The 27,742-nt window shown below is 42.9% G+C and overlaps 1 protein-coding gene across 2 annotated transcripts; it reads right to left on the bottom strand.

The window, feature by feature from the left end:
- Positions 1 to 1,367: 1,367 nt before the first annotated feature.
- pcnx2 (pecanex 2) lies at positions 1,368 to 27,454 on the bottom strand (the record flags this gene model as incomplete). Of its 2 annotated transcripts, none has more annotated exons than XM_079229996.1 (40): positions 1,368 to 1,710; positions 2,276 to 2,452; positions 2,995 to 3,069; positions 3,225 to 3,391; positions 3,984 to 4,162; positions 5,543 to 5,659; positions 6,043 to 6,200; positions 7,128 to 7,358; positions 7,606 to 7,750; positions 8,298 to 8,401; positions 8,682 to 8,915; positions 9,923 to 10,176; positions 10,283 to 10,498; positions 10,667 to 10,725; positions 12,013 to 12,142; positions 12,282 to 12,390; positions 13,246 to 13,423; positions 13,571 to 13,712; positions 14,350 to 14,500; positions 14,613 to 14,705; positions 15,141 to 15,249; positions 15,607 to 15,716; positions 16,076 to 16,167; positions 16,587 to 16,697; positions 16,808 to 16,979; positions 17,162 to 17,194; positions 17,400 to 17,553; positions 18,008 to 18,150; positions 18,770 to 18,905; positions 19,193 to 19,271; positions 19,785 to 19,927; positions 20,028 to 20,178; positions 20,996 to 21,170; positions 21,260 to 21,742; positions 22,259 to 22,453; positions 22,593 to 23,083; positions 24,621 to 24,660; positions 24,765 to 24,882; positions 25,650 to 25,852; positions 27,302 to 27,454. In XM_079229996.1, the coding sequence occupies 40 exons, from the start codon at positions 27,452 to 27,454 to the stop codon at positions 1,537 to 1,539; spliced, it is 6,384 nt and encodes a 2,127-aa protein (XP_079086122.1). In that variant the 3' UTR covers positions 1,368 to 1,536. The 2 variants fall into 2 exon arrangements, with proteins under 2 accessions (XP_079086122.1, XP_079086123.1); XM_079229997.1 differs by having other exon boundaries at positions 22,259 to 22,447.
- Positions 27,455 to 27,742: the final 288 nt, after the last annotated feature.

The raw sequence follows: 27,742 nt of genomic DNA, 5'->3' as shown, positions 1-27,742 counted from the left end.
CAAGTTAAACAATCGTTTGTTTTATAGACATTTCTAAGACTTATTTTGCAACCTTGCCTGAACCGTCATCAATGTCTAAGTGGACCAATGACCCAACTCCCTCTCCTAATATTTCTTATCTGGACATCTCAACACATTTAATTCAATCACCAGGTGTTGTCAGGCTAAATGTGTCTCTAAATAACCAGCCTATGAATAGCCAACTGTTTGATCGATTCTAAGATGAGATGTAGTAGGAGACGATCGTCTGATCCTGCTATATTGTATGACTGTAAACTGCAGATGTCTCCCATTCACCTCCGTCGCCTTGGAGAGAAGTGAGAAGCTCAGATTTCTAAATAGAGGCCAAAAGGTCTCGGTGGTCGTCAAGGTGTCAGGACATTCAGATGCCGTCTCCTTGTGGTTTCTCCCTGTCCGTGGTCATATTCTCGTTGGCTTGGGCACAAAGTAAGTCTAGCTTTCCACCACTTTCTTGTGTCTTTGTCTGGTGTTAGTCCCCTCGCCTATTGTCCAGGTAGTAGATTACAGGCTAACACCACATGGGACCAGACGTAGTTAATCACACAGCTGCACCAGTCATGCTAATAGAGATGCGTATCCATTTATTCTACTATAGGATCCGCATTGGGAATCTCCTGATCCATAGTCCGTTCCAGTTGGTGGCAGTAATGCACCATGAAGTTGTTTCCAACTGCAATGAAATTCAAGAAGAAAAAGAAGCATGCACGTTAGGAAATAATTTGAAAAAAAAACACAAGTAAATCAAATATAATGTGCAACCACTTATCGAGAATGAGGCCAGGGACGGGGAATACGATGCGTTGCTACAAGAGAGAAGCATTCGGATGCCAGCCTCAAAGTTCGATGAGCAGGTGCGTCACTTTGGCCCTCATATGGGTTCATGTACAAGCGGTCTCAGCACATCAAGCCAACTCCTGCTTCTGTGTTGGGAAATCTACAACCAGTACAACATAGATACACTCTTGCTGTTGCAGTCCAGCAGCAAAAGACAGACAGGGACCACATGCTGGCCTCAAACAATAAATGGATCATCCTTTTTTACTTTGTATCCTTTGAACTAAGTAAATTATGGATGTTTTCCATTTTTGCAGAGTAAGGAAAACCATGCAGGTAACACTTCTTCTGTGGTGCCTAAAGAAATGAAGTAACAAAAAGTCAGTATCCTAAGTTTACCTCCCATCATAACACACACACACACACATGAACAATATAGTTGACATGACCAGAGGCAGCCTCATTTAAAAACGTCTTTATTTCATCAACCGGATCCAAGATCATGTTTTCAGACTTGTTTACATTCAGACAACAAGGTGAGACCACATGCTGAGGACAGGAGAAGAGGCAGGTTTGTGCGCATGGGTGCATTCTCATACAATCCTCTGTATGTTTGTGTATATGTGTAACGTTTCATACAGTCCTCTCTGTATATGGGCACGAGTAATGGCACTCTCATATGCGTGTCTGTGTATGTATGTATGTATGTATGTATGTATGTGTGTGTGTTGTCTCTCTCTCTCAGACAGTCTTGTGTTCAGTCGCTTCCGGAGCTGTTGAGACAGATGCTGAGTCCTCCTGGGTCTCATCTAATCCCTGGCTGCAGCCTCGGTCACGTGACTGCACTCCGTCTTTCAATGTGACGGCTGCGTTGGAGTAGGTCGCGTCTATACTCTCATAAGGCTCTGACGTCCACTGAGAAGGTAGAAAGAGAGGAGGCAGGGAACAACCACATTAGAGAAATATTAGTTTATAGCCGATACTGTTCTTACATCATTTTGCGTCCAAAACTGAATTAAAAGAAATTAAAAGAGCAAATAGTAGTCTAATTTTCCACGGTAAAAGAAACCATATGTTTTGATAAGATGCTATCATGAGAATACTTTTGTCCAGAGGGTTGATACCCTCTGCTAATTAGATTTTGAGCTACATGCTTCATGCTACTTGAAGTTATTTCAATGGAAAGCATAAATTAGCTTATAGTATATTCATGATTTTTTTGTCCATGGTTTTAAATACTTATTCAAATCAAAGGAAACATTTTAGGAAACGTGCTTATTGGCTTTCATGCTGAGAGATCAATACCACTCTCATGTCTGTACACTAGATATGAAGCTGCATGTTGCTCTGAGTCTGTATGCAGCCCTAAAGGCTCGAGTGAAGCTTGTAATGAGAGGACGACATTCTGTTATAAGGAGGGTGCAGCTTGGGTATAAAGAGGCAGGGACTTTGCATGTCTACCCGTTGATATGTTCCCTACCTGTGTGGCTCTGCTGCTGGACCTGTGCGAGGGCCCCATGGCGATGTTGACGCTCGAGGAGGACTGTGTATCAGTGGTGTTTCCCCCTTCAGCAGCGGACAGCCCGGAGATAACCAGGCCACTGGAGAAACTACGCTTCCCAAACAGCAAGCTGAGAGTGGACGAGGACGAGGAGACCTGGAGAAAGACAGTAGTGTACAGTAATCCCTGAAATGGGAGCGCAAAACACAAACAAGCTCATGCACAAACAATTATCAGAGACAGCAGGCTGTGTCTAAGAATAACTTGTAGTCAATAATCACATGCTTTGGCCATCAGCTGTGAAATTGTTTCTTGGAGGAATTTTACAACTAAGTAGCGGTAATAAAATCAACTGAATTCATGAGTCACATGTAATCAGGGGCTTTACTGCAAAACATTACACGACTAAATCATAGTCACTTCATGTTTCAGACGGGCGCTACATTTATACTTGGAGAAGGCAACTATTTGGCATGTACGGATGTTTTTTTTCTTCCTAAATTCCTAAAGTTGCATACAGTGTTTTCATTTAATGGGAATATTACTCTTTGTATGTGTATTTATTTATTTAATTTCAGTCTAACACAATTTCTAACATGCCTTTTGTGTGTGTGTGTGTGTGTGTGTGTGTGTGTGTGTGTGTGTGTGTGTGTGTGTGTGTGTGTGTGTGTGTGTACAGAAGTGGGAGGAGCTTGTACCTGGCTGGAGCGCTGCTGATGCTGCGCTGCCTGAAGCTGCGAGCTGATCCCACCTGCTCCTGAGAGGCGAGGGACCTGACGAGAGAGAGACATTGCGTTATTTTTCTAGTAAAGGCATGCTAAAGTAAGGATGTGGTTGTGTTAGTGTAGGTGTGTGTGTGTGTGTGTGTGTGTGTGTGTGTGTGTGTGTGTGTGTGTGTGTGTGTGTGTGTGTGTGTGTGTGTGAATACCTGGGAGAATATAGAGGCTATGGATGTGTTAAAGGACAGCTGACTGTTGGAAAGGCGCTGGACGAGCCCGTGGGTGGAGCCTGAGTCCAGAATAGGCCCTGATTGGCTGGTGACGGGGGGGCGCTGACTCTGAGGCTGCACTGACCGACTGCGGTACTCTCTCCGGGCTGCAGAAACACACACAAACACTGTTTTACATACTTTCATAATCAGATATAAAACGGGAAAAAAAAAATGTAAAAACCTGACTTAACTAACACAATGTTTTGGATGATATACAATCAAATGTCTGGAGAGACAATATTATTATTATGAATTTAAAAATAAGAATAAATCAGATTACTGTTTAACAGTGTAAGGTTGTCATAGTATCTCTGGACTTTAGTTTTCACTTCCTGTTTTATTTTGTAATCCCTGCCTCATGTGTCCTGTGTGTATTTGTGGTTTTTCCTCTCCTTTTTATTGTGTGTCACCTTTATTGAATTAGTGCCCACATTTCTCTCCACCTGTGTCTTGTTGTCAGTTTCTTGTGTATTTATAGTCCTGTCTTTTCACTGTTGGTTGTCAGTTTCTCCTTTGTCACATGGAGTTTTGGTCGCTCGCTACCTGCCTACTGTTCTTGCCTGCTTTGGGCCTCTCTTATTTGTGAGTTTACTCTGCCATTAAATCATTCTGCATGTCTCTCCGCGCCCCTTCTGTTGCTGCCTGCGCTCTGGATTGTGACAAAGGTCATGAACGATGAAGTGTGTGTGTGTGTACCTGCGTTGTGGTGTCTGTGGCTGTGTGTTGTCCTGGCTCTGTGCTGGTAGAGGCTCAGGCTGTTCGACGTGACGGAGGACGGGCGGTTTTGGCTCAGCGTGGACGATCCACCGGCTCCGCAGTCCACATCCTCCATGTTCCCACCACTGTTGCAGCTGGTCAGGTTGTCCTTACGCACCCTGCAGGACACACACACACACACACACACACACACACACACACACACACACACACACAGCTTTGATTTATTTATTTATGTCCACATCAGTGCAAGGGACACAAACTGGCAAAGGGCCATCAAATATTTAGCAGGCCTCGACTATTCCAGCTGGTTAACCACACATAAATAGAGAGATGTTACGTAACTGTGCTAGCATATGTGACACACACTAGTGCAGCCTGCCTCTTAAATTAGTTAAGTGTGTTCTAGCTGGCGAGCACAGCCCATCTCCTTGGTTCCTTGGCTCCTTGGCTACTTACTGAAATTAAGACACCTTTAACTCGAGGTCGATGAACCAGGATTTACAAACTAATCTAATCAAAGGAAAACTTATCCTCTAAGAAGCTTAAGAGTGACACACACACACACACACACACACACACACACACACACACACACACACTCACACAAACCCATTAGCTGATATGCAGAGGTTAATGCAAAGCCTATACAACAAGCTATGCTGAAAGTAATGTGTAAAAGAGGGACGTGATGCTAAACAAAAGAGAGGATGGAGGAAGAGAGGGAGGGAAGGAAGGAGCAACAAGAGTCAAAGGGTTTGGCTGCCCTCACACTCTGCAGTCCTCTTTCTCTCAAGTTCGCACTTCCACTGTCACTCCTGTGCATGCATTTAAAACTACATTAAGTTGGCAGGGAAGTCTCTCCCCAGCACTGACTATAACAAAGTCAATATCTGTAAATCCACAGAGGAGCAAGATTTTTTTTTTTTTTTTTTTTACTGAGCAGCAGTGACAATTTGACACTTATCACTGCAGATGTGCTAGAAAATGCTGGTAAGTAATACACTGAATACAAGTAAGAAACTAAAACAACCCATTTGTAGCAGAGATAGCAATATTTATTTATAGACTGCAAAATGAAAATCATATCTCATAACATGATATGTCTAACCGATGAATCTTCGCTGCACAAGATGAAAGACTGAGCAATAACCCTCAGCTGAAAGTGATTACACATGTGACCTGAGGCTGGAAGAAGAATGTGAGTTTTTACTCTTAAGTGTGTGTGCTCGAACTAATGCCAAATAAATTAAACTTAACCCAAGTATCTTATTCAAGGACCCTCAGAGACTGATGGTTGTTCCAGGAACTGAACCTGGGACCTTTAGGTCACAGCATTGTCTTTTAACCCACCCGACAGAATTAAATAAAAAATGAGGAGGGACTTAAGCATGTGATGACTGTTCATTGAAGAGCACAGCAAAAGGGGAGGTTTTAGGGAGGGAGGGGTCTGAGGAGGCAAGGAGGAAAAGAATGCACTCTCGAGTGAGTGAGAAACAGATTTTAAAAATGCTAAAATGTGTTGATTAGAAACTGACCGTAACCATTTCGAGCAGAGCCAGGATCGAATGGCGTCCAGGCTTAAAGCACCTCCTCCGATGCTGCGGAGCGTGCGGTGTGTTCCTGCGTACGATGTTGTTAGTGGTGACACGTACCTATAAGACAAAATGAAAGTCATGCTATCTGCAAAAACAAGGGACTCCTGCACATAGACACACATGTAAAGATAGGCAGTTAAAGGTGCAGTGTGCAGGATTTGGCTGCATCTAGCGGGGAGGTTGCAGATTGCGGCAAGAACCTGCTTTCATATGTAGATATAGACGGCTCATTTTAAGATTACAAAAAAAATTCTGCAAATCGACCCTACCTAAATGCAACACACTGCTCCGTTTTAAAACACAAAAAGTTAAATATTTCATTTCAAAAACATCCATTCTGCAAAGGCAAAGTGAGCAACAACACAGAGATTTTCATGAATGCAAACATTAAATTCAATATAAAGCCTGGTGATGTCAGGGCCGTGCTCCGACTGACTTACATGGGGTAGCCCAGCGGCTGGTCGCAGGACGAGTTCACCATGTTCCTCAGCGCCTGCTTCGAGTTCTGGATGCTGCCTCGTTCCGGGTTTCGGTTCCGCAGGAACACCAACTCCTGCTGCTGGCCGGCCCACAGACCTCGCACACACTCCTTGTTGATCTGCAGAGAGAGACCAGATCATAAAAATATGTATATCATTATGACATATAAAGTATCTAAATAATTACTTTTTAAAAGGGCCATTATGTTTTATCATCCTCCATTATTTGGCCTCTGGCCCAGTTTATGATAGCATGTATGAAAATCCAGATTCTTACTCAATTACCTAATTAGCTTAATTAACTAGATTAAGATGAACAATTTAACCACTTTGTCATCTGCGTTTTCCAGCTTCATCAAGGAGAGCAAATGTTTTGAATTATAATATCACCCTTCCATCACTGAACGGCAAAAACGTTGTGGCAGCGTATTAAAAATAAATGAGTGCACTTAAAGTAATTCTGCAGCGTCAAAAAGATTGATCAACATTATTGAAGCCCAGACAGATGAAAGCTTCCTGTCAGAAGCTGAATATGTAAAGGATATAATGGACATTTTGGGCACAAAATACCTTATTTTCTTTGCATAAAGTCTGGAACCTCTGAGCCTGCCGTTGTCCAAAGGTGGAAAGTCTGCACCTCTAAGTCTCACTAGTTAACACGTCTTTTTTTTTTCTTTTTTAACTTTTTCCAGTCTTTGTACTCGCCCTTATTGCGCTGGCAGCAGCTTCATATTTAATGAGGGACATGAGTGGTATCAATTTCCCAAAATGTCAAAGGGAAAGTTCAAACTTTTAAGTTCTGTGAAGTAAGCCAAAATGTGAGCACTTTGTACTGCAGAGCCAAAAACATGGACTCACCACTTGTGATGGTTGTTTGGTACCACACCTCTCAGATGAACTTTTAAACCTCGTCTTAGTTGTTATAGCTAGGCTTGTCATACGTTATGCGCACTACAGAGCTGTCTGGCATTTCTCAGCATCTCACAATATGAATTCCCTTTGCATCTCTTGCGCATCCAAACCACAGACACCCTCAGCCCTTTTACCTTGATGACCTTGAAGCTGAGGTGGCGTTTGTACAGCATGATGATCTTATACTCGTCCGTGCCGTCGTCGATCATGTGTCTCATCGTGAGCAGCGTGTCGCGGCTGGAGAGCACCGCCTTGCGCCAAGCGGGGTCGCTCTCGTGGCAGATGACCAGGCTGCTGCGGTAGTTTGTGATGGCTTCGTACAAAATGGAGGCCTCTTCTGTCTCCTCCAGGCAGGTGAAGTGATCCTGAAAAGGACAAGAAAGGCATGATGGAGCACGGTGGTGTTGTGATCAGATATGAGGGAAATTGTCTACTCTAAGGAGGAGAAGCGACCATCGTGAAGATATTAGAAACTTAATAGGATGCACAAATGTCTGTCTGTGTGCTTATAATAGTATCATTAACAATAGGAGCAGCAATAGTAGAATTGGTGATGAAAGTTTCTCAATCCCAGTTACAGCAGCAGTCACTTAAAAGCACGGCACACTTTACCTGATGGAGTTTGAGGCTCATTCTGACCGCAGGAGCCACCACCTTCTGCAGAAGGTCAAGATCAGCAAAAACCCACTCGTCTTTGGTGGCGATGCGGAAGTCTCCTTTAAACAGTGTGTTGAAACCGTACAGAAATGATTCCAGACTTTGTGATGGAAGGAAGAGGTTTGTGGAGGAAAAATAGAGAGTGAGAAAGAGAGAAAGAGAAAGAGGAGGGGGGGATTATGATACCGTGACATATTTTCAGAATACAAACCACACAAAGACAAAAAGTCACGAGTGCAGAGACCAACATCTGTTTGTATGATGTGTTCAAGATTTAGCTGCTAATGCCCCCCTCTGGTGTATCTGTCATACTGCATGTCCATATCTACTGCTACTGATGATAGTAATCTTTTCTCAGCACATTATCAACAGCTAAACTTGTGCAGGACAACTATCTGCATTTATCTTAAAAAAACATGAAACATCATCCACAATGCAGAAAAACACACTACAGTGTAGAGTATTACATTTAAAGTGGTATATTGTTATTTTCCTGATGTATTTTAAAATGTTATGTGGGTGGTTTTGAATTAATTTGTATTTCAATAATGAGTTACTCAATCAACTTAAGTCTGGTGAAGTCAAACTGTCCATAAATCTGTTGTATCATATTTTTTGCGTTGCTCTTTGGCTTAAACAAGGTTTACCTGTTGGACATGTTGTGTGACGCCGTGCCGAGGGATCTCCTCCCCAGGACGGAGAGAGCATAGGACAGGGTCACTAAAGGAGAGTCTTCATCACTTTCCACAGTCTGGACACAAACGCAAAGACAGGGAAACATGAAGCTACTGGTATATGGGACAAAGACACAAAATAATAATAAGTAGAGATTCTGCTAAAGAGGTGCGGTCTAAATATATTCTAAACGTATAATACACGTATAATGCTGGTAAAAAAAGTACATTATCCGTATCGTTTCATCCGAGTTTTGGGCTCAGCCCTAAAACAATGCATAACATTTAGATTGTTATAATTTGAGTCGAGAACATAACCAGTAACCGTATTGATAGAATAATCGTTCGGTGACGCACCGTCTCCATCTTCCCAGCACAGTGCTGGATCCACTCCAGGTAGACATTGCAGAAGCTGGCACGTGTCACGCCCTGCAGGCAGTGCACGTAGTCTTCATCGATCTTCACACTAAAGACCTGAGGGTCGCGCTCTATGTGGTGCCACTTGGTGTAGGACTGCAGCGCCTCCTGGATGGCGGCGTCCTTGAGCCAGGTGGACAGTTTGGGAGAGTGGATCAGGTAGTAGATAATACTCTGAGGAAGGGATGAATAAGAAGGAAAGCAAAATACTAAACACGAGGAAAGAACAAGAGAAAGAATTGAATGTGTAGCTGACGGCCACATCTGGAGTTACTTTCGGCAAGCTGTCATTTGTAATAATGATTAATGCATAAGACACTGGATTATCCATTTAAGAGTTTAACCTTTAGACAGGAAAATCTTTAAGGGCCACTTGAGACAAATGGGATATTCAATTTCAGTCTGCCACTGAAGAGAGGGTGATTGAATATAACAATGGTTGGTGCCCTATCAAAGCTGTATGAGGTATCTTTCAATGCCAGTGATTCAGTAGAATCAGAATAATTAAATAACAGCTTGAATAAACAAAAAAAGAGATCCTGTAGTATGATCGGTTGTTCTAACATGCTTTTAAATCAGAAGAAAGGGAATGGATGATCATGACAGTGAATCAACAGTGATCATGGTGATTTCTGAGTGATAATTTGCATCGACATAAAACTATGCTAGAAAAGAATTGAGCTCATTCACATCTGAATGAGCTCAATTTCACCCATTTCTTGATCTAGGATTTATTAACACTAGTGCATGTACTTTCTGCAACCATTTAAAATACACAAATGTGTATGTAACGTGTGTGAAATAACCTGGCAAAATATAAATATTGTGTAAAAAGCCAAATAATACCACTCTCATACAAATTAATACTCTATATCATAATATCTGTTTCAGTTGTTAAATTTACTTCATTTTTAACTAGTAATGTTTAGTGGGAAACAACACAGACAAATAAAATAAATTAAAACAAAATAACACAGTCTCTCGCACTTTTGAAACTTTCCTCTACTACTTTGCATTGTTCATTTTGTGTGTTCATTTTGACAACAAAGTTGTGTATCAAGAGACACAACTTTGGAAAAAAGAAAAAAGCTACAGAACCTGACAGATAAATGATGAATATAAGTCTTATAATTGCACGACTTAAAAACACACATGCATAAACAGATACAAATGAGACGTACTTTCAGGTAGTAGGTGATGAGTAGCTTTCGGAGATCGTACACTTGTAGCATTGTGGCGGCGTTGTTCTCACTGATGCTGTAACCCTCCAGGAGGTACTTGGTGGCCATCACCTCCCAGGCCAGCCAGCGCAGGTTGAAGGCCGCATTGCACGACAGCATGTGGGGCAAGTGCCCCGGCTCGCAGCAGCAGCACGCATCGTCTTCCTCCACTCCCTCTGTGATGGCCTCCACCTCTCGCTGCTGGCAGTACGTACCTGGGAGGGAGAGAGTTGGAGGTGATAAGTCGAATGGCAAGTGAGCTCAGAAGGATGGAGAATGGGAGGGAGGTATGTGAAGGGGCTGTGGGTGGTCAAACCTCACCTCTGAACTCCAGGCCCCTCAGCTGGAAAGTGACGAGCCCGTTGCCGATCTCGATGAGGTGGACCAGGGCATTGAGGTAGTCAGAAGCCAGGATGAAACAGTCTCCGGCGCTGTAGTTTCCCCATCGGCCCAGCATGAGGTCGCCACAGAGTGAGTGCTGCAGCGAGCGAGTCAGATACTCGTAAAAGATGGAGTTCAGGTTGCTATCATCACACCCTGCGAGGAAAAAAACAGTCAGGTGGATGAAAGGGTGCATGTGTACCTTGTTCACAGTATTAGATATAAATCAAACAAATGATCTTTATTCACAAGAAATCTTTCATATGCTTGATTTATAAAAGATATACTCTGTAGCGGATGTCAGTTCAGTGAGAGAGAACTCACCTGTCTCTTTATCTACTTGGGACACCAATCTGCTGTTAGAGTTGTCGATACGCTTTGTGCTGCAATAGACGGGAGACGGAAAACTGTAAAAACTATAGACTGCTGAGCCCAAAAGAAGTCAGAAGGTAAAAACTTTGCTCTGGTGAAAAAGTGTTTCATGTAGAATAAAGTATAAAGTGTTGCGGCTTGCACATCTGTTTTGAGTCAATTAAAACCGATTTTAAAATGATGATGTTGAAAAACACTGAAATAGACACACATCTTGAAATAATTTGTACTATCTTTGTGAATTTTCTCAAAAAGAAAGCTTAAGATTCACGTATTTGTCCTCTTGAAAAACTGCATCTTATTCAAACCAGACAAACTTGAAACTAGATATTTTGAGACTAAACTACTCTGTCGTCTCATTTGTTGTCCGTGTGGTATTTTCTTGTTGACTTGCTGTGTGGCTCAGGTTCACGTTGCCAAACCTGCACAACTACTCCCAAAAACACCAACATCTGACTGCAGCCGGGATGTGAGATCTAATGTGATGTGAGTTTTAATGTTGTGTTTTCCAGACAACAATGTCTAAATATAATCATTGGTCACTTTACAAAAAAAAAAAAAAATCACTGAAGTTTGCACAACAAAGCTGCAGGAGTATTTTTGGAGTGCTCTCAGAGAGCTGAAGTACAAACAATGCCTCACATCAATAAGTAAAAGGGAACAGAGGGTTCACGTTGTGTAAATGCATGAGGGTGTCTATCTGCTAATCTGCTGAGTTCAGCTGTAAAGGATGGGATTGATTTCTCGCTGAGTAAATACAAATGGTGATGTTGGTATTAAGATTGATAAATATTAAGAAAGAAAACATTAGGCAATTTCTCAATACCTCCCTACCGGGTCTGTGGCGAGCAGTGCAGTGCCATTCATTTATACTGAAGCTGTAAATCTTTAAAAGCGGGACACAAATACATGCTTTTATTGCATCAATTTTTAAAAGGCTCAGTAAGCAATTGTTTGTGACTATTTTCAGCTGCAGATTAATACACATTTGCTGTGCTAAGTGAGATTAACTCAAATGAAGGAGCATGTAACGCAGTGTGGCTCATTAAAGTCTTGAATAGTCTTTGAACTACAATGGAAATCAATAGCACAGAGTAATAAGTACTATCTCAAAGTCTTTGTTAGTACAATTAACTTTGCATTGTTGGTTTGAGTCTGTTCATGGGATTTGTTGACAATTAGACTTCTATAAGCTGCTTTTCAAGATTTCCTCAATCTAGTTTCATATAGCAAATCATTTCCAGACACCTCCAGGCTGTTTGGGAAACTCACATCACACTCAATCGTCAGAGTCTTACTTGTAGTTTCGCTCCCAGAACTTGATGGGCCTCGGATAGGAGGAAATGAAGATTGCACTGCCCAGGAAGGGAGCCAGCGGGGTGTAGAAGACGGTGGTGAGCAGAGTCTGGAGCAGCAGCATGGCTGAGTCTGTACAGGCACACCAGTAAAGGAAAGAAAAGCCGGCACTGATGCACTCAGACTCACACACACACACACACACACACACACACACACACACACACACACACACACACACACACACACACAGGTCGTAGAGAAAGGATACGAGGCACTGCAAAAGGCTGAGCAAAGGCATGAAAAGCGCTGCCCCAGGCGATCTGCCAGGGAGCGATGTAAACCAGGATGAAATGGAGCTTCAGCAAAAGCTCACGCATCTGCACAGGAACAAAAACAACACAGTCAGTGGCCAACAAACAGGGCCTCAACAGTTGTCTAACTCAAACAACCTTTGTCACGTAGCCAAATAATGTGATATCTATTACATCCCTTCACACCACCATAAAGGTTGATGAGCCCTCTGTGGTCAGATGCTGTCCAATACAATTAATCTCCTCCACTGATGACCTACAGTAACATTCTGCGAGAATGTTTGAAGGACAAAAAGAATCGCTCCAAGTAAAAATATGTTTATGTTGCTTTTAAATCAGCTCACAATACAGTGTTTGTTCCCGTTTCTTTTTAAAGGAGTCGTCCTCTGTGATTAACTGACGCACTTTCATAAAGTTGAGGTACTCAGAAGAGACAGAATTAGAAAAGGTCAAAATTAAAGTTACAGACGGATACTTCCTGACTTTTGGTCCCTAATAGGAGTAAAACTGCCAAAATAGCTGATACCTTATTGTCAGACCCTCAATGACGGCCACGTCTTTGTAAAGAGAAGAAGTAACCTTGATGACATCACTACATTTACCCAGCTAATCCAGGAGATCGCACAACGGTGCGGGACTCTCCCTGACGAGTAAATGGACCTCTGATTTTAAAATTGGTGAAATTAAAAGTGCAATTGTTAATATAATTTCAAATGTCAGGGAGAAATCTACAAATCAAGACTCAAAAGGAGATCAAGACTTTTAATAACCATCTTGATTATCAGGGAAGTGAGCTGTCAACTTGTTTGCATTTATATCTGAATATGTTTCCCTAGTGTGTGTGTGTGTGTGTGTGTGTGTGTGTGTGTGTGTGTGTGTGTGTGTGTGTGTGTGTGTGTGTGTGTGTGTGTGTGATTCCACCTTATGGAAAACAATAGACATGATGAAGAAGTCCAGCAGGAAGCTCTCGGAGGCGCGTGGACAGTCGAAGTGGAAGAAGACGAGTGTGAAGAGCAGGGTGAGGAACTGGAAGCTGGGGTCGCAGAACGATGAACGCAGGAGTTTCAGTCCAGCAACGGTTGTCAGGAGAACATCGCAGCTGGAGGCGGCACACACAGGAGTTTAGACAACAGATGTAATAGGTGGTTCACACACTCACACACACACACTCTCTCTCTGGAAGGACAGGCAGGCATATGTGTGTCATGTGATTCTGTGTGTTTTGTGGCTGCGTGTGCCCACTCACTGGATTCCCAGCTTCTTGCGATGGCTGAGGGCGAAGCCATCATTCGTGAGTGCGCTCAGCACGATGGCGGGGTACACCACGTACTTCTCAAAGCACAGGAGCCCCACGTACAGTCGCTCGAACCACATCAGCACAGCGTCCTCTGCAACACAAGCAAGAGTAATGAAACAACACATGCGGATCGGAGTCACAGCTTTCTAGAGCAAAAGAAGGCCTAGTTCAGAGTTTTTAAGCAGATATTTGTTGTTATTTAATCATTATAATCTTGATGTAAAAACATTTTCAAAAGTAAAAGTCTCCTTCTGTTACTTCTGCCAAGAAGGAAACTTTGTCCCAATTGAGAAGAAAGTCAAGAAAGAAAGTCGCCAAGTCTGCAACACTGAGAGCCCTCCAAAACTACCCCCCAATTATTGTTAAGAACATAAACCATATTTTATGGGAATGTCAAACATGGCTATTCGAAATGAGTAAAATGCTTGGACGGGCTTGTTACAGTCCTACATAGCCACTGATATCAGATTTTCTTCTCTTTTTTTGCTGTCAGGATGTAATGATTTCAACCAAAATATGAAAAGTAGTTTTGAAGGAGATACCGGTAACCAACCATACCTTTAACATAATACCGCAATACCTACTGAATATTATGAGATTCGAAATTTTGAATTTATGCAATTTGTGTGTGCCATCTGTATAGCTGAATCGTTCAGTAAGCAACATACTTAATTGCTGTACTTCAATTTCAACTAAAATATCTATATCTATTGATGACCTCTGCTGACCTCTGGGTTCAAACTGGTGGTACTCCTTGGTCTTGAGAACCGGATGAGAAATCCACAGCCAGGGGTGATGCTTCCTCAGCTGGGGGATCAGGTAGTGGGTCACAAAGCCCACAGTGCCCGCCAGAGCGTACAGCACGATGGTCACAAAGGGCTGAAGACAAGTTGGTACGGAAGGAAAGAAACATAATGAAAATGGACAATTAGACAAAACCCTTGAGTTAGTATTCCTGCAAAGATATAAAGTAAAAGACAGAGGATCCGACCTTGAGAGACAGAAACACGGTACTCGCAGTGATGGCGAAGGTGAGGATGTAAGCAACAGAGCACACGACGACATCCGACAGCAGAATCTCCTTCTGCGAAGCACAAAAGGGAGAGCAGCAATCATTAATGATCTGCACCGGATGAAAATACATAAGTTTATCAGATTCATTTAGGTGTGAGATTATTTCTGTCTGATCGTTCTGAGCCTTATATTTCTGAAGATCAAAGACGCAGCAGCTTGAGAAGATTTAAGTGCTTCACAATCCACATTCATACTGCAAAGGCTTGTTTTCTCTGATTCATAATTCCCTGTAATCACACACAATGATCTGCATTTAGCATTGTTTTATTATCTCGCCTGCAACACTGAGTTATAACACTCGGCCCTCTCATACACTGTATGTATGAATTCCACAACGCAGGTGCATAGTGTTCATGCAAATCGATTTCCTGTCGCAATTCCAAAAGATAAAAAAACTTAAAAATACCACTTATCGGATCATTTCTACATAACCCTCGCTAGTTACCATAGAGTTCTGCAGTTTCTCAGGCAGTGGGTCTTTACTGTCTGCGTCTTCCTCCTCCTCTTCCTCACTCTCCACCAAAGTGGGCATTATCTTTGACTTAACCAGAGATCTGAAAATAAAAGTGTCACGTGTAGGAATGAGACGATGGAATTTTTTGAATAACATAAAGAGATTGCTGTGACAAAACCCTAAATCAACTGACAGCACAAATAAAAAGAGAAAACATTTTAAATTAGTTTAACTTCTTGTTTTGAAATTCAAACATATCTATTATTTGGCGTTTAACAGCTAAAAACTAGCCTCCATTAGCAGAATGAGTCATGAGAATACTCAACAAATAATAAAGAGTTTAGTATAAACATCAACCATCGGCCTTAAAGAAATATTAACAATTAAGTGTATGGCAACCAGGCCCGGTGTGGGCATGCAAACACACACACACACACACACACACACTGATACTCACAGTAGCACGGACGGGTCGCTGCTTTGTCGGCTGAGGTGGTAAGAGAAGACCACCAAAAGGCCACAGAAACCAGAGAACAGAGCCGGGGTGTGCTGCTCATCCCACGGCTCCTGCAAACACACACACACACACACACACACACACAAACACACACACACACACACACACACACACACACACACACACAAATCACACCATTATTTGCCTTGAAAGCCAGAACTGCTGCTTTTAGATCGTCACACTTTAAAAGCTTCTTCCCTGCAGTTGCAATCGTCACTTTTGAAGGCAGGTGAGCAACACTGTATGTTGCTGCAGCTCTTAGTTACATGAATGAAATTGCCCGGCTGGACGCTATTTATAACTGAAGTCCTCGCTTTATTTTATTCCTATAGCCAAGAGAAGGACTGAACACAGGCTCTGGAGGAAAGATATGTTCTGTTTTGTTTTTTTGTATCCAGTTAATTTGTACCTTGAGAGCTCCGAACAAGAAACCGTAGAGCAGAGACAGAGCGATCAGACTGCGTAGGATGCCATACACCGCAGAGATGAGACTCGTAGCAGCTGAGACACACAAATTAGAGTGAAGATGAAAATACATGCAGTTGTATTAATAAACAATGACAAATAAAGCTCAGCTTGTACTGTAGTGTTAGCGTTGTGTTTTTCTTTCTTTTTTTAAATCAATAAGAGGATTCATCTTTACTTAGAGGCCCTGAAAATGTGTTTTCTCATTCACTAAGATTTAGTTTTCAGGGGCTTTAAACACTGAATACATAATACACCAGTTTAAAGATCAAATACAAAATAATCCTTTAGCCCCTCAGCGGAGGAATTTGCATTGTTACAGCAGCAAAGGGAATAGTGCGATAACAAAAAGCATCAGTACAACACACACACACACACACACACACACGCATCCAGAAATTACAGTTTACAGTAAGAATTACTGAAATGAAAAGTTTAGAAACAGTTTTACCAACCTGTCCCTCCAAAAATGTGCATGTCAATCTGCTCCAGCAGGTAGATGGTGAATGTGTTGATCTGAGGGAAAAGGCCCACCAGGAAGGTGATTGGGAAGCAGTAGGTAAAACCTGTTTTATGTATTAAACAAAAGAAATGTCTTAGTGACTGCAGAGGGGACAAATTACCGCAGAGGTCAAAAGACGTAATTGCGCGTCTCTTCTGGTACATGTATCCCTACCCACTAGCAGGTCTCGCAGGAAGCCCAGTGCGTCGTGGCACACGATGGTGACTCCGTACAGGGTGGAGACGGGCAGGTCTTTCCTCCTCAGCAGGTGCTCCAGCATCCAGATCAGAGCACAGAAGATGCAGAAGTAAGCCGCTCGGCTGTAGGCCACCAGCTGGTTGTGACCCTGGAGACACACAGAGGAACACATGCAGGTTAGGATGGTTTAAACTGAAACTCATACAGATGTTTACCAATATATTGGTTATTATCATTGCAACCTAATATGATTGTGTTGTGAAGTTTGCTTAGCCTTTATTCTCATAATATTTTCTCTCAGACTCTGCGAAAAAGTAACATTGTACTCACATGTGTTGGTGAAGCTGCATCTGGTTGAACACTCTGGAAAACAAAACAACAGAAGCCAATAATCAGTCAACGTTTGTAAATGAGTCCAAGGTCAGTTTTACTTTTCATCAGGTCACCATGGGACACATGTTGAGCTCACACACCATTTATTCTTAATTGCAAGTTGGTTAAAGTAGTGAAACGGTGTTCCTCAGAAACGGTTAAACTACATTCAACTGAGATGTTGTATTCGTCATACCTTCAGTAAGGAATACTGGCAGCTGGCGATGACCAGGCAGAACTGGAATACCCAGAAGTCTTTGAAGCAGCCGTGGTTAAGAAGCAGAAATCCCAGGAAGGAAACCAGGAAGGCCATGAAGACTGCAACTAGGTTCTCCACAACTTCTTGGTTTCTATAGAAAACCAGCACACACAAAGGCTTTTAGAGGTTACACTGGTGCTTTCAGTAGCTTATTAGACATACAGTAAATCGCACATTCAAGGATGAAATTACTGCTCAAATGCTGATTAAACTGAAAAGACATGACACGTATTGATCAAATCAGAAAGATATTACACCAAAAATTGTCCCAAAAGTGAAGTGAAACTGATCGGAGGAAAGATGTTCGTAAGAGTTTCGAGTGTTTTAGATTTAAAGAGACTAGAAAACCAATATCAAGTGACTGAGCTTCTTGTGGGTGAAATCAACTTGTTTTTTAGAATTTGCAATAGTTTTATCACAAATATCTAATGTCTAAAATGATATCTTCTATTTCTGAGCTGAATAATGTGTATGAATGATGTCTAGACTTGGGACTTCTAAACGCGTGGGCACAGCAGTTTATCAGGCGGTTGTTAGTGGATTACCTGTCCAAAAGAGCTAGCAGGGTGAGTCGGTCATACAAAAGGTTGATCACCTTCCCCGGAAACAATTTTAGTTTGTAATAAATCTTCCTGGTCGGTTTCTCCTGAGTGGACGTCTCCGACGACTCGTCCAGAGAGTCCTCTTCCTGACACACACATGCACACAAAGGCAAATCACTCCCCATGTGGCATATTTCAAAGCACAGTTCGGATTATTAGTAGTACACAGTAGAACAACGTATTTTTCACGATGTGCAGAACACACAGGGCGGCGCATTAATGATTCAGGACTGATTATTTGAAATACGAGACCTTGCTGCTGTTTGAAACAGTAACCAAATAGTTTGACAGAGAAACAACACTAATCTGATTTACCAGTTGAATAATAAAATAATAATTTGAAACCTTAATCATTGACATCCATGTTTGCTTGCTAACAGCCTTCTTGTTCACTCCTTTTGTTGGCACATTGCTAAATTGCTTGGCACGTCACAACCACTAATTATCGATTGGTGCAATATCATGAAGCAATCCGAAGAACTGGGTATCAAGTCTCCCGCGTGCATGTACATGCACGTGCACATGGGCACTGGTGTGCCTGCACGAGATGCAAAAACAAAACAGTGACCCACTCGAAAGAAAATTGCTCCACTGCACTGGTCAAAAACCCACAAGGTACCTCAAAATAACATATTTGCAACCATTTGGAAGAGCCCTGGCAATGGTGTGCAGAGCGAGAAAGAAAAAGTTAAAGCAGATGGACACCTGAAATATCTCAGGGTGCGTCCTTCGTGGCCGAAGCCTGTGTGCAGGGATGATGCGTCGCTGGAAAGGGCAGTCAGCGTGACCGCCGACCAGACCGTCCTGACCCTCCGAGTTGGAAGAAGTTGACAGCAGGTCACTGAAAACACACACACACACACACACAAACACACATAACACATAACATATGCTGATGTTAATCTGTGGAATAAACCTGATTACATTGCAGTGGTGATAGTGTCGAAGGAGATGAAAAAGGGAAATAAGAAATAAGGAAGGAAGAAAAGCACATGATAGTGGAAGAGACCATGCAGGACGACAAAGCAATAAAAGGTAAAAAAAAAAGGGTTGAAAATATGGTAATATTTGTTAAATGTAAAGGAAGAGGATGATGAAGAGGCGGAGGAAAAGATTCAACAGCGGTACCACATGTTGCCCGTGATGAGCTCTGCTCCTAGCGGCAGGTTGAGAGCTCTCTCTGCATACAGCTTACGAGGCCGGTCTCCTGGGGAGGCAAACACACACATTCAACTTGTCAGACTATTTCTCTTTGGATGAGCAACATCTGACATCCATCTGATGAGTAATCTATTATGTGGGATTACATCTATTTTTTTTGCCGCTACAGACGGACATCTGAGAGACTGAACTGTAACTATTTAACTATTTTTAAAGCGCAACATTGTGGAGTCTTTCCAGAAAAATGTCACTTAATCAAAAGTTGTTGAGCCGATTCAGAAGTGGAGCCATCAGCTACTGGCAGAGCCTTCCACACATACTGTGTATTTGTTCAACAGAAAGATACTATAAGACTTTCCCAGCACAAATAGACAACTATTTACTGTTGTTTTGTTTTGATGTCCAGGGCAAATTTCTCACTGGGACTCTCACTCTTAAATCTTAAAACGTATCAAGGACACGGATGACTGTATCAACATTACTGGATGTGACTATAATGAGTCTGTGTACGGCACAAACAAAGCATTTTAAGCTTCATAATTCAAGGGTGGCTGCTTACTGTGTACAGTATGGAAAGTGTAGGCATCTTCTTTGTTGGTAGCCTCTGGTCTACAGATGACCTGCAGCATGGAGCTCTCCGACTGAGAGGTTTGTGAAGGCAGGGAGTCGTAGTCTGGATCCTTCTCTCTGTCCGTTTGTGGACTGCAAACAGGAAACACAATCAACTGGACATCCTGGATGGATAAGTGAATTCAGCGATGTTGATATTTTTTTAAGCATGTGGGTGTGCAGGCATGTGTACCTGTCAGGGGAGACTATTGGGATCTGTGTGGGTTGTATGGCCTTTAGTGTGTCGGTAGGCAGACTGGTGGGTGGTTTCGGTCTCTCTGGTTTGTTATCCGTGTTGTTCTCTATCATCGTCTCATCTTGTCTGGAAGTCACGCTCAGATTCTCTGCAAGCAAATCAAAAGGAAATGTTTTTTTCTCTAACTAAAACAACAAACAGAAATGATTTTTATACCAGTAAATGTAAAGCCAAGATCCCTATTTCTTTACCATCTCTCCATTTCTTGAACCATTTCCTCGCCGTACCATTACTTGTGTTAATGTTGGAAAGAGTTGCTACTATGATTAACCCACAGAGAAGTATCACCTGACTCTGCTGTTCCACTCATCAGGTGACCAGATTGCTAATTTTGCTACATGTCGGCTGGATGTACAAATTGGCAACTATTTGCTAACATGTTTGCCACATTATATGAGTAATAAGGCAATGCTGTGTAAACAGCTTATTCAGTTGCCCCAGAGAAAAACTAAATCAATGCTGATTCAACCAGAGGAGTCACCAATTAAACTAAATTAAGTCTGCAAGCCCTCTAGCTGCTTCTACAAGTTGTGCTGCTTCATTTATCCCATTTGACCAAAATGGTTTATACCAGCTGAGTGACCTCCTGCCCAACATTAACATCCGTTGAGCCTTTTGGGGCTAAAATCCCCCTAGTAACTTGAACTAAATAGAACATGTTTTCAAAATGAATGCATCATGACGACGTATTAGCGTAGTGTTAGTCTGGACCTTTAACCTTAAATTGCTGATGCCACAATGCTCCAAGATCAAGAGTAGGGAATCTATTTCATCTTATAAAACAATGTTGACATTGCACTCCTTTGTACACTTATATGTAAACATCTGCATGAACTCTGACCCTATCAAACAGGCAGACAAAAGGACATAGAGGTAAATAAACCAATCCTCTTGCTGAGATTCACCTTCGTCTGCAGCTCCCACTTCCTCCTTGCGTTCTGGCCTCTCGTCTTCCTGTGTGCTGGCTCCTCCCCCTCTGGTACTGAGAGACCCCAACAAGGAAACAAACTCCAAGAAGTTGGATTCGTTGGGAATCTGGCCCTCCTTCGCCTCCAGGTCTGACTTGGAAGTGGTCATGGACTGATAAAGAGACAAATGTGTGTGTATATAAAAAGGACAGGAGGATGGAGATAACTCCAAAAAGAGAAAGAGATAAACTGCCAACATACTGTGATATGTGAGCGGTCCGAAAGCAGCACGGCGTCTTTCCCACTGTCCATGCTCAGCCCGCGGATGTGAGTCCTTCCCCCGGGCCCGTACCGGCCCAAAGCTGGCGGCAGCCGCAGTAAACCGTGTGCATCCACATTAGCATCCAGAGGATCGGTGTCATCATGGTGGGAGTGGACATCGATACCGGATGAGCTGTTATCGTTTGTCAGCTGCGGGCTCTGTGTGCTGTCATCAGTTATCTGAACACCAAGATGTTCCTGGTCTGCATCTGGACACTCCAGTGTGGTGGACTCAGAAGTGGTTGTTTCTCTACACAGGTGAAACTCTTCACTTTGGCTCGCTGTCTGTTGCTGTCTCAGGGTGGGGTCGTCCTCTGAGTCTGCCGCTTCCTCTCGCTCTTTCCCCTCCTGCCTCTCCTTCTCGGGGGAGTCAAAGGTGATGACGGGGATCTTGATGTGAAACTCTCCTGCATCCTTCTGAGCCTTGTAGGACACACACAGGAAACAATCCTGAGCAGCAGTGATAGAAACATGAGCTTAAACGTTATGGCAGGACATTAACATTTAGATTCAGCATTAGATTACAATTAATTGTTTTACTACATGCGCTTTATTCTGATAGCCCTATATAGAATAAATAAAGCTTTGTTAACAGTTGCTCTCACATAATCTTACATTTTTCACCAATTTCACTTAATTTTAAAGTAATTTAAATAAACCTAGCGTGAAGCTGCATAGATTTCAGGGGTAACGGCAGGTTAAAGGAAATACATATGCAATGCAGTCATTACATTACATGACCTGCTAGTGGGTCAGTCAAAACAAACAATATAATACATTGTTAAGTCACAGAAATGTGTTTCACATTATAGTGGAGAACTCAAAGAATACAGAACACATACGTGAAACTTCTATACCGTGAGAAAGATGACTTTAACAGTCGAAAACGGGACGTTAATAATCAAGTTAAAAGTGTTTTATGTAGAACATTAAAACTACCTGTGCGTTTTCTAGAAGACTCTGCTTGACACTCTCCTCCAGCTGAGCAGCAGTCTGAGGGTCACAGCTCATGGTGATGATGATCTTGACCGTGTCGCTGTCATCCAGGTGAGCCGACGCCGGCCCCGAGCCGGAGCTGTCGACCAGAACCACCTCGATCTCATCAGAACAGTACGTCTCCTCCATCGGCTCAGTCTGAGGAACAAGAAGGAAGAGGTTCTACCAATGATGTACAAAAGCAATCACAATACAATGAGAGTGGACTTACTTTAAATTAACATACTCTTCAAATTTAGACCTCCCAAATACAACAACTACCTCCAAGGAGGCCTACCTGTGTGGGAGAATCAGGGGTGTCAATGAAATCAAACTGGTGGTCCTGGGGAGTCCCGAGTGAGTTGTTGTTGGCATCTGGGGGCTCTTTTGGCCCCTCGTTCTCCTCCTCGCTCTCATCTCCACTTCCCTTGGAGGGAGGCAGACCTTCATCAGCTGTTTCTCTGTCTGCACTGTCTTTATCCTCACAGTCTTCTATTCTGTCCTGTTCTTTCTTTGTTGTTCTTTCCTGCTCTCTGTCAGTCAACGAGCTCTGAATGTCCACGCCTTCTTTCACAGCCACGGTTTCAATTATTTCCGCGTCCATTTTCCTGGACCCGCTCGCAGATCCGGGCCGCCTCCCTTCCCTTTCAGCTCGGGATGGGGTTCTCTGCTGGGCCTGCAGCAGTGGGGCGGCCTGGTCTGGATTGGGGCTGGAAAGGTCATCTGGAGAAGGGCTTGGGTGCAGGCCTCCCTCCACGGACCTCTCACCTGCAGCACTCTCACCCGGTCCTGGAATGAAGTGAAATGCCAATCCAAATGGTTTATTTTAAGTGTAATAATAATAAAACTGCTCTAATCCTAAAAACACTGCCACAGAAATAGTGTCTTCTCGTATTTGGCTGCAGTGACAATACACGAAACAACGCTATTGTCTACAGCAGTAATTGTCAGTGACACATAAATATCTTCCCATTGCAATAAAATGAAAAGCAGAAGGGGGGAAATCCTACTGCTTTTAAAAACAGATACATTCAGTCACCTCTGATGCAATATACCACAGTGTTTGTATCCCTTTTTTCAGAAAGCTGACTTTGTTCTGTCTGTGCATTAAGTCGTACATTTACTGGAACTAGTCAGCTGGCCTTGTTGGCTGGCTGCTAGTTCTGTGCTTGTCCCAGCATATTTACAACAATGATGTGTTTGCAGGAAAGGAAGTTGTCAATCTACATTGTCTAAGGAGCCATCGAGTGCATTAGGGAAGAGGAACAGAGTTGGCTTCCAGCACGGATTGATTCTGACGATACACAAAACGCTTGTTCCCCCAAATGACATGCGAGGCCTCGAAAGTGACAACCAGACTCTTTCTTTCTTCATGCCGTCTTTATTCTATGCTTCTCACTTTGACAAATTGTCAGCGTCATTTTTTTGCATTCCACAGAATCACTAGAAAGCCATTTCTCTAGAAACTGATAAAAACAGCTTTGTGTACTTTGATGCCAGGCTGAGGGAAATCTTTCTGCAGGTTATAGAATGTCAGCAGCCAAATTGACTTCACAAATAGACAATCAGCAAGATGTAATCTAACGTTTAAAATACTAATGCAAATGAGAAGACTATAGTTCCCTCTTTCTGTTGACTCTGCTATTCTTTCTTATTCCCTCACCTCCGCAGAAAACATTAACACGCACAAATTGCAAGAAAACTACAGTGCCAAGCTTCAAATGTGGCTAGTTAATTAAATCCCTAGATTAAGGGAAGATTTGTGTGCACAGAATTATGCAAATATAATCAAAACATATAGAGGGGGACGGTGTTGGTTAGGGTGGCACATCATCGCTGCTCTTTTTCCCCTCTATTCAGTTGTTATCAATGCTCACATGTGTTCTCCTATTGTTTGATTAGCTTTATATTTGCTCAATCAAGCAACAGCATCATTATTATCTGTATATGAAGCAACCTGCATAACAATATGTACATAAACTCTCAGCAAACATGCAGCCAAAACAAACCCAGATTAAGTTTCCACAGGCAGTGAACAGTGATTCGGATTTTGCTGATTTATAATGTCATTATAACGTAACAAGCCATGCCGACTTCCGAAGACGTTTCATAGGAAACATTTTAGCCAAAGGAAACAGCCCTGAGCCGGACTGATGAATTAGCAGAAATACTGAGTACTGCCACATTAAGAAGCCACAGCATCTTGGCCCAGCCTCAGATTGCCCCGTGGCTTTTATGGAAGCATTCTCCACACTATTCAGATTGTTTTCCTTTAATGTTTACCCATCTGTATCTCAGTCGGACCCAAAAAAAACATCAGCTTCACCTTCCACGCTGTTCCCGTCCTCGTCTGACTTCCAACAGTCCTGCATGAAAGAGAATACAGGGACACTTGGTTAACATGAGGACGTATTATAGGTCAACATAGGGTTTCCTGTACTGTACATCCATATCCTTAATGCTCACTCACCACCCCGATCAGTCCCGGGTCAGTTTCAGTCTGTTTCACTGTCACCTGGATCACCGGACTGGTACGTTTCAGAGCCAACATCGTCATGGCAACACTCTCTGGGACTGTGCTGCTCTTCCTATAAGACAGAGATAAGAGACGGGGGAGGACAGAGATGCATTAACATTTCTCTTTCAGAGGAAATCATCTGACTTTCATTCCCAGCATCTCGTGTTTTACACTAAAATCAACTAATTTATCGGGATGAGGAAGCTGTAAAAAGTCCTTGTGTCAGGACTTGCTGTTTCCTCTCTCCACAGGCACTAAAATAAATAAAGTCTTACAGGGAGCAGGAAGTGATGGGTATTCTTTTATTAGTCTCTGTGGAGATCAAGTGTGTCAGAGCAGAGTGGCCAACTGAAGATCGCTGACCTCCCCTCATTAGCTAGATCAGTCATCGACATGAAGTGGAAAAAGTCTACATCCCACTCTCAGACACTTGATCATGAAACCCATCTGATCTCAAAGAAAGAGACGACTGAGAAAAATAGAGCCATACAGAGGAAGAAGTAAGAGAGACAACATATATTTTTTAAAGAGGACGTCAAGAATGGGACGACATTCGGTTATACTTGGCATTATTCTAAAAGGAGGTCTCCAGCCCAAATGTACAATTTCACATAAATAATTCAGTTGTATCATTAGTGATTTAGCCCTCTGGCCTAGAATTTGTAATGACTAGACAGAGAGCAGTTTGAGGCACAAAGAGCAAAAAATAATTGTGTTAAATGTTCATACACTGTATTTCTCTCTGAATGCCCTCCAATACATCTGTAAAGGTGAGACCACTTTAGGAATCTTTCAGCTACCAGTTTCAGGATTATACGTGTGTCTGTGTGGGTTTACCTGATGCCGGCGGGCAGGCAGGAGTCCGACGCATTACTTTTCTTCTCTGCAGCCTTGCTGAGATCAGAGACGCTGCTGCGGACCACCGCCTCGCCCTCGTCAAACATCAGGTGCAGCCGATAGTTGGCCAGCTTGATGAAGATGAAGAAGATGGTGATGGAGGTGCAGTAGATGCTCAAAGCCATGGTGGTAGGGGGCAGGGCCTGAGGAGAGGAGAGGAGCGGAGAGGAGCTTCATCATATTCAAAACAACATCTCCAGAGACCTGAGTCCACAAAAACAGTGTTTGATTGACTGCTTCACGCTGTGGTTATTCTTCTCAACCCTGTTATAAGGAGGTGACACTCTGCTCAAGGTAAAGCGTATTTACAGCCACACATACATGTGTATCAAAGGCTCAGTGAACCACATAATCTAATTTGATTAACTGGTGGATTGATAAAGATTATTGATTCCCGGGGGAGGAATGGCCCATAAAGAACAGGAAGATTAAAGAAAAGAAAGTGCATCATGCGGATACATGAGTTATACTGATCTGGAGAGATTCTTGTGTTGAATATGGACACATGTCTGCATGTATAGTCCAGTGTCATTACACACAATCATGTATCTGGTGCTGAGTGTTGGGTGCAACCTTCGAATAAAAAAAATGCTAATAGACATTGTTGCTTTTTTCACAACTCTCCCAGAAAGCTTGTGTTAGTTTTGTTCGGGAAAGAGTGGGTGTTTTCAAACTGACTATTAAAACTGTCTGCAACTGCCTTTTAAGCTTTGGTGTCAAAGCTCTTAGTTGTCGGAGATGTCACTCTCACATCAGAATATGCTACTTTGCCTCACTAACTCACTGACTCACGAGTGGCTAATTTAGGGTTATCCTTCTGAACCCTGCACAGTTCCTACAAATTAGCCCCGGTTTAATGTACTTAGAGACGGGACAGCAGGGCAGCAATCATATCGCATAATCTACAATATATATTATCTAATCTAGATAAAAGTGGTTACTGATAATCCTCTGTTCAGAAATGTTATCAAAGTTATGTATTCACAATTACTGCCAGTGATGTGCCATCAGCTCATTAATTCAGTATGGCTGTTGTTGTGTGTTGTTGACATCATGTGTCCTCACAGCTGAGGTCAAGGTGTCTTTCCTTCATTCATATAACACCATATCCTGCTGTATGTCTATGCCTGTTTAGTTTGGTCTTACTCCAGATCTACTGATCCATATATCCTACAAGGTAAACACATCTGTAATACATCCCAGATGGAAGTTCCTCAGTCAGGTTATTGTTACTGGGAGTATTGCAGCCTGTGTTGCAGCTATTTTCAAAGGCCATGACATGTGAAAATACCAGTGGACCGATGGTTTCACGTCTCCTGTCCCTCGACCGACACATCCAGGAGCAGCCATGCGTTCCGTCACTGCATGCAGGGGGGGAAACTGCGACAGTGTTGTTTTCTATAGTATTTATCTCAGTAGCAATCAGACAATGGGGGATGTTAGTTTCTCACAGAGCCACCGCACGTTCATCCACGAAAGGATAAAAGGCGCGCATGAAAAAAAAACACACACAAAAAACCGCTACCTGGTACCGTGAGCACCTCACACCCCCTTCGCGGCCTTGGACGTCATGCTCCCTCATAAAAACTCACCAAATGGAGCGACAGTGGTAACATCAGGAGAAATATCCACAGATAGAGGTGGCAGGAGTTGTTGAATTTGTTCTGGTCCGGGTCGTGGTACCAGCCCCCGGTCACAGATGCCCAGACTCCCTGACGCAGGGTCTGCACAACCTGGGAGACCATCTCTCCTTCGCTCTCCTCCTCTCCGCTCAGGTTGGACGGGCGGATGATGCTGCTGCTGCTAGGCTATAATGAAATGATCTCCTCTAATGCATGCTACTGTCGCTACGCCTCCATGTTGGGGCGATGTAGCACGTCTCCTGAGCCTTCTTTTTCATGCCTTATTCGTCTTCCTCGGCGCTGTCCTCTCGTCTGCCTTTTCCCATCCCAATGTCGATTCGTCCATTGCTGCTGCCGCGGTCCTCATCTTGTCCTGTTCGTCTCTCTCCTTCTCCCTCTCCTCTATATCTG

Source organism: Taurulus bubalis (genome assembly GCF_910589615.1).
Source record: "Taurulus bubalis genome assembly, chromosome: 14".
Taxonomy (NCBI): domain Eukaryota; kingdom Metazoa; phylum Chordata; class Actinopteri; order Perciformes; family Cottidae; genus Taurulus; species Taurulus bubalis.
The sequence above is the reverse complement of the archived record's forward strand: the minus strand, read 5'-3'. Positions and strand labels throughout refer to the sequence as shown.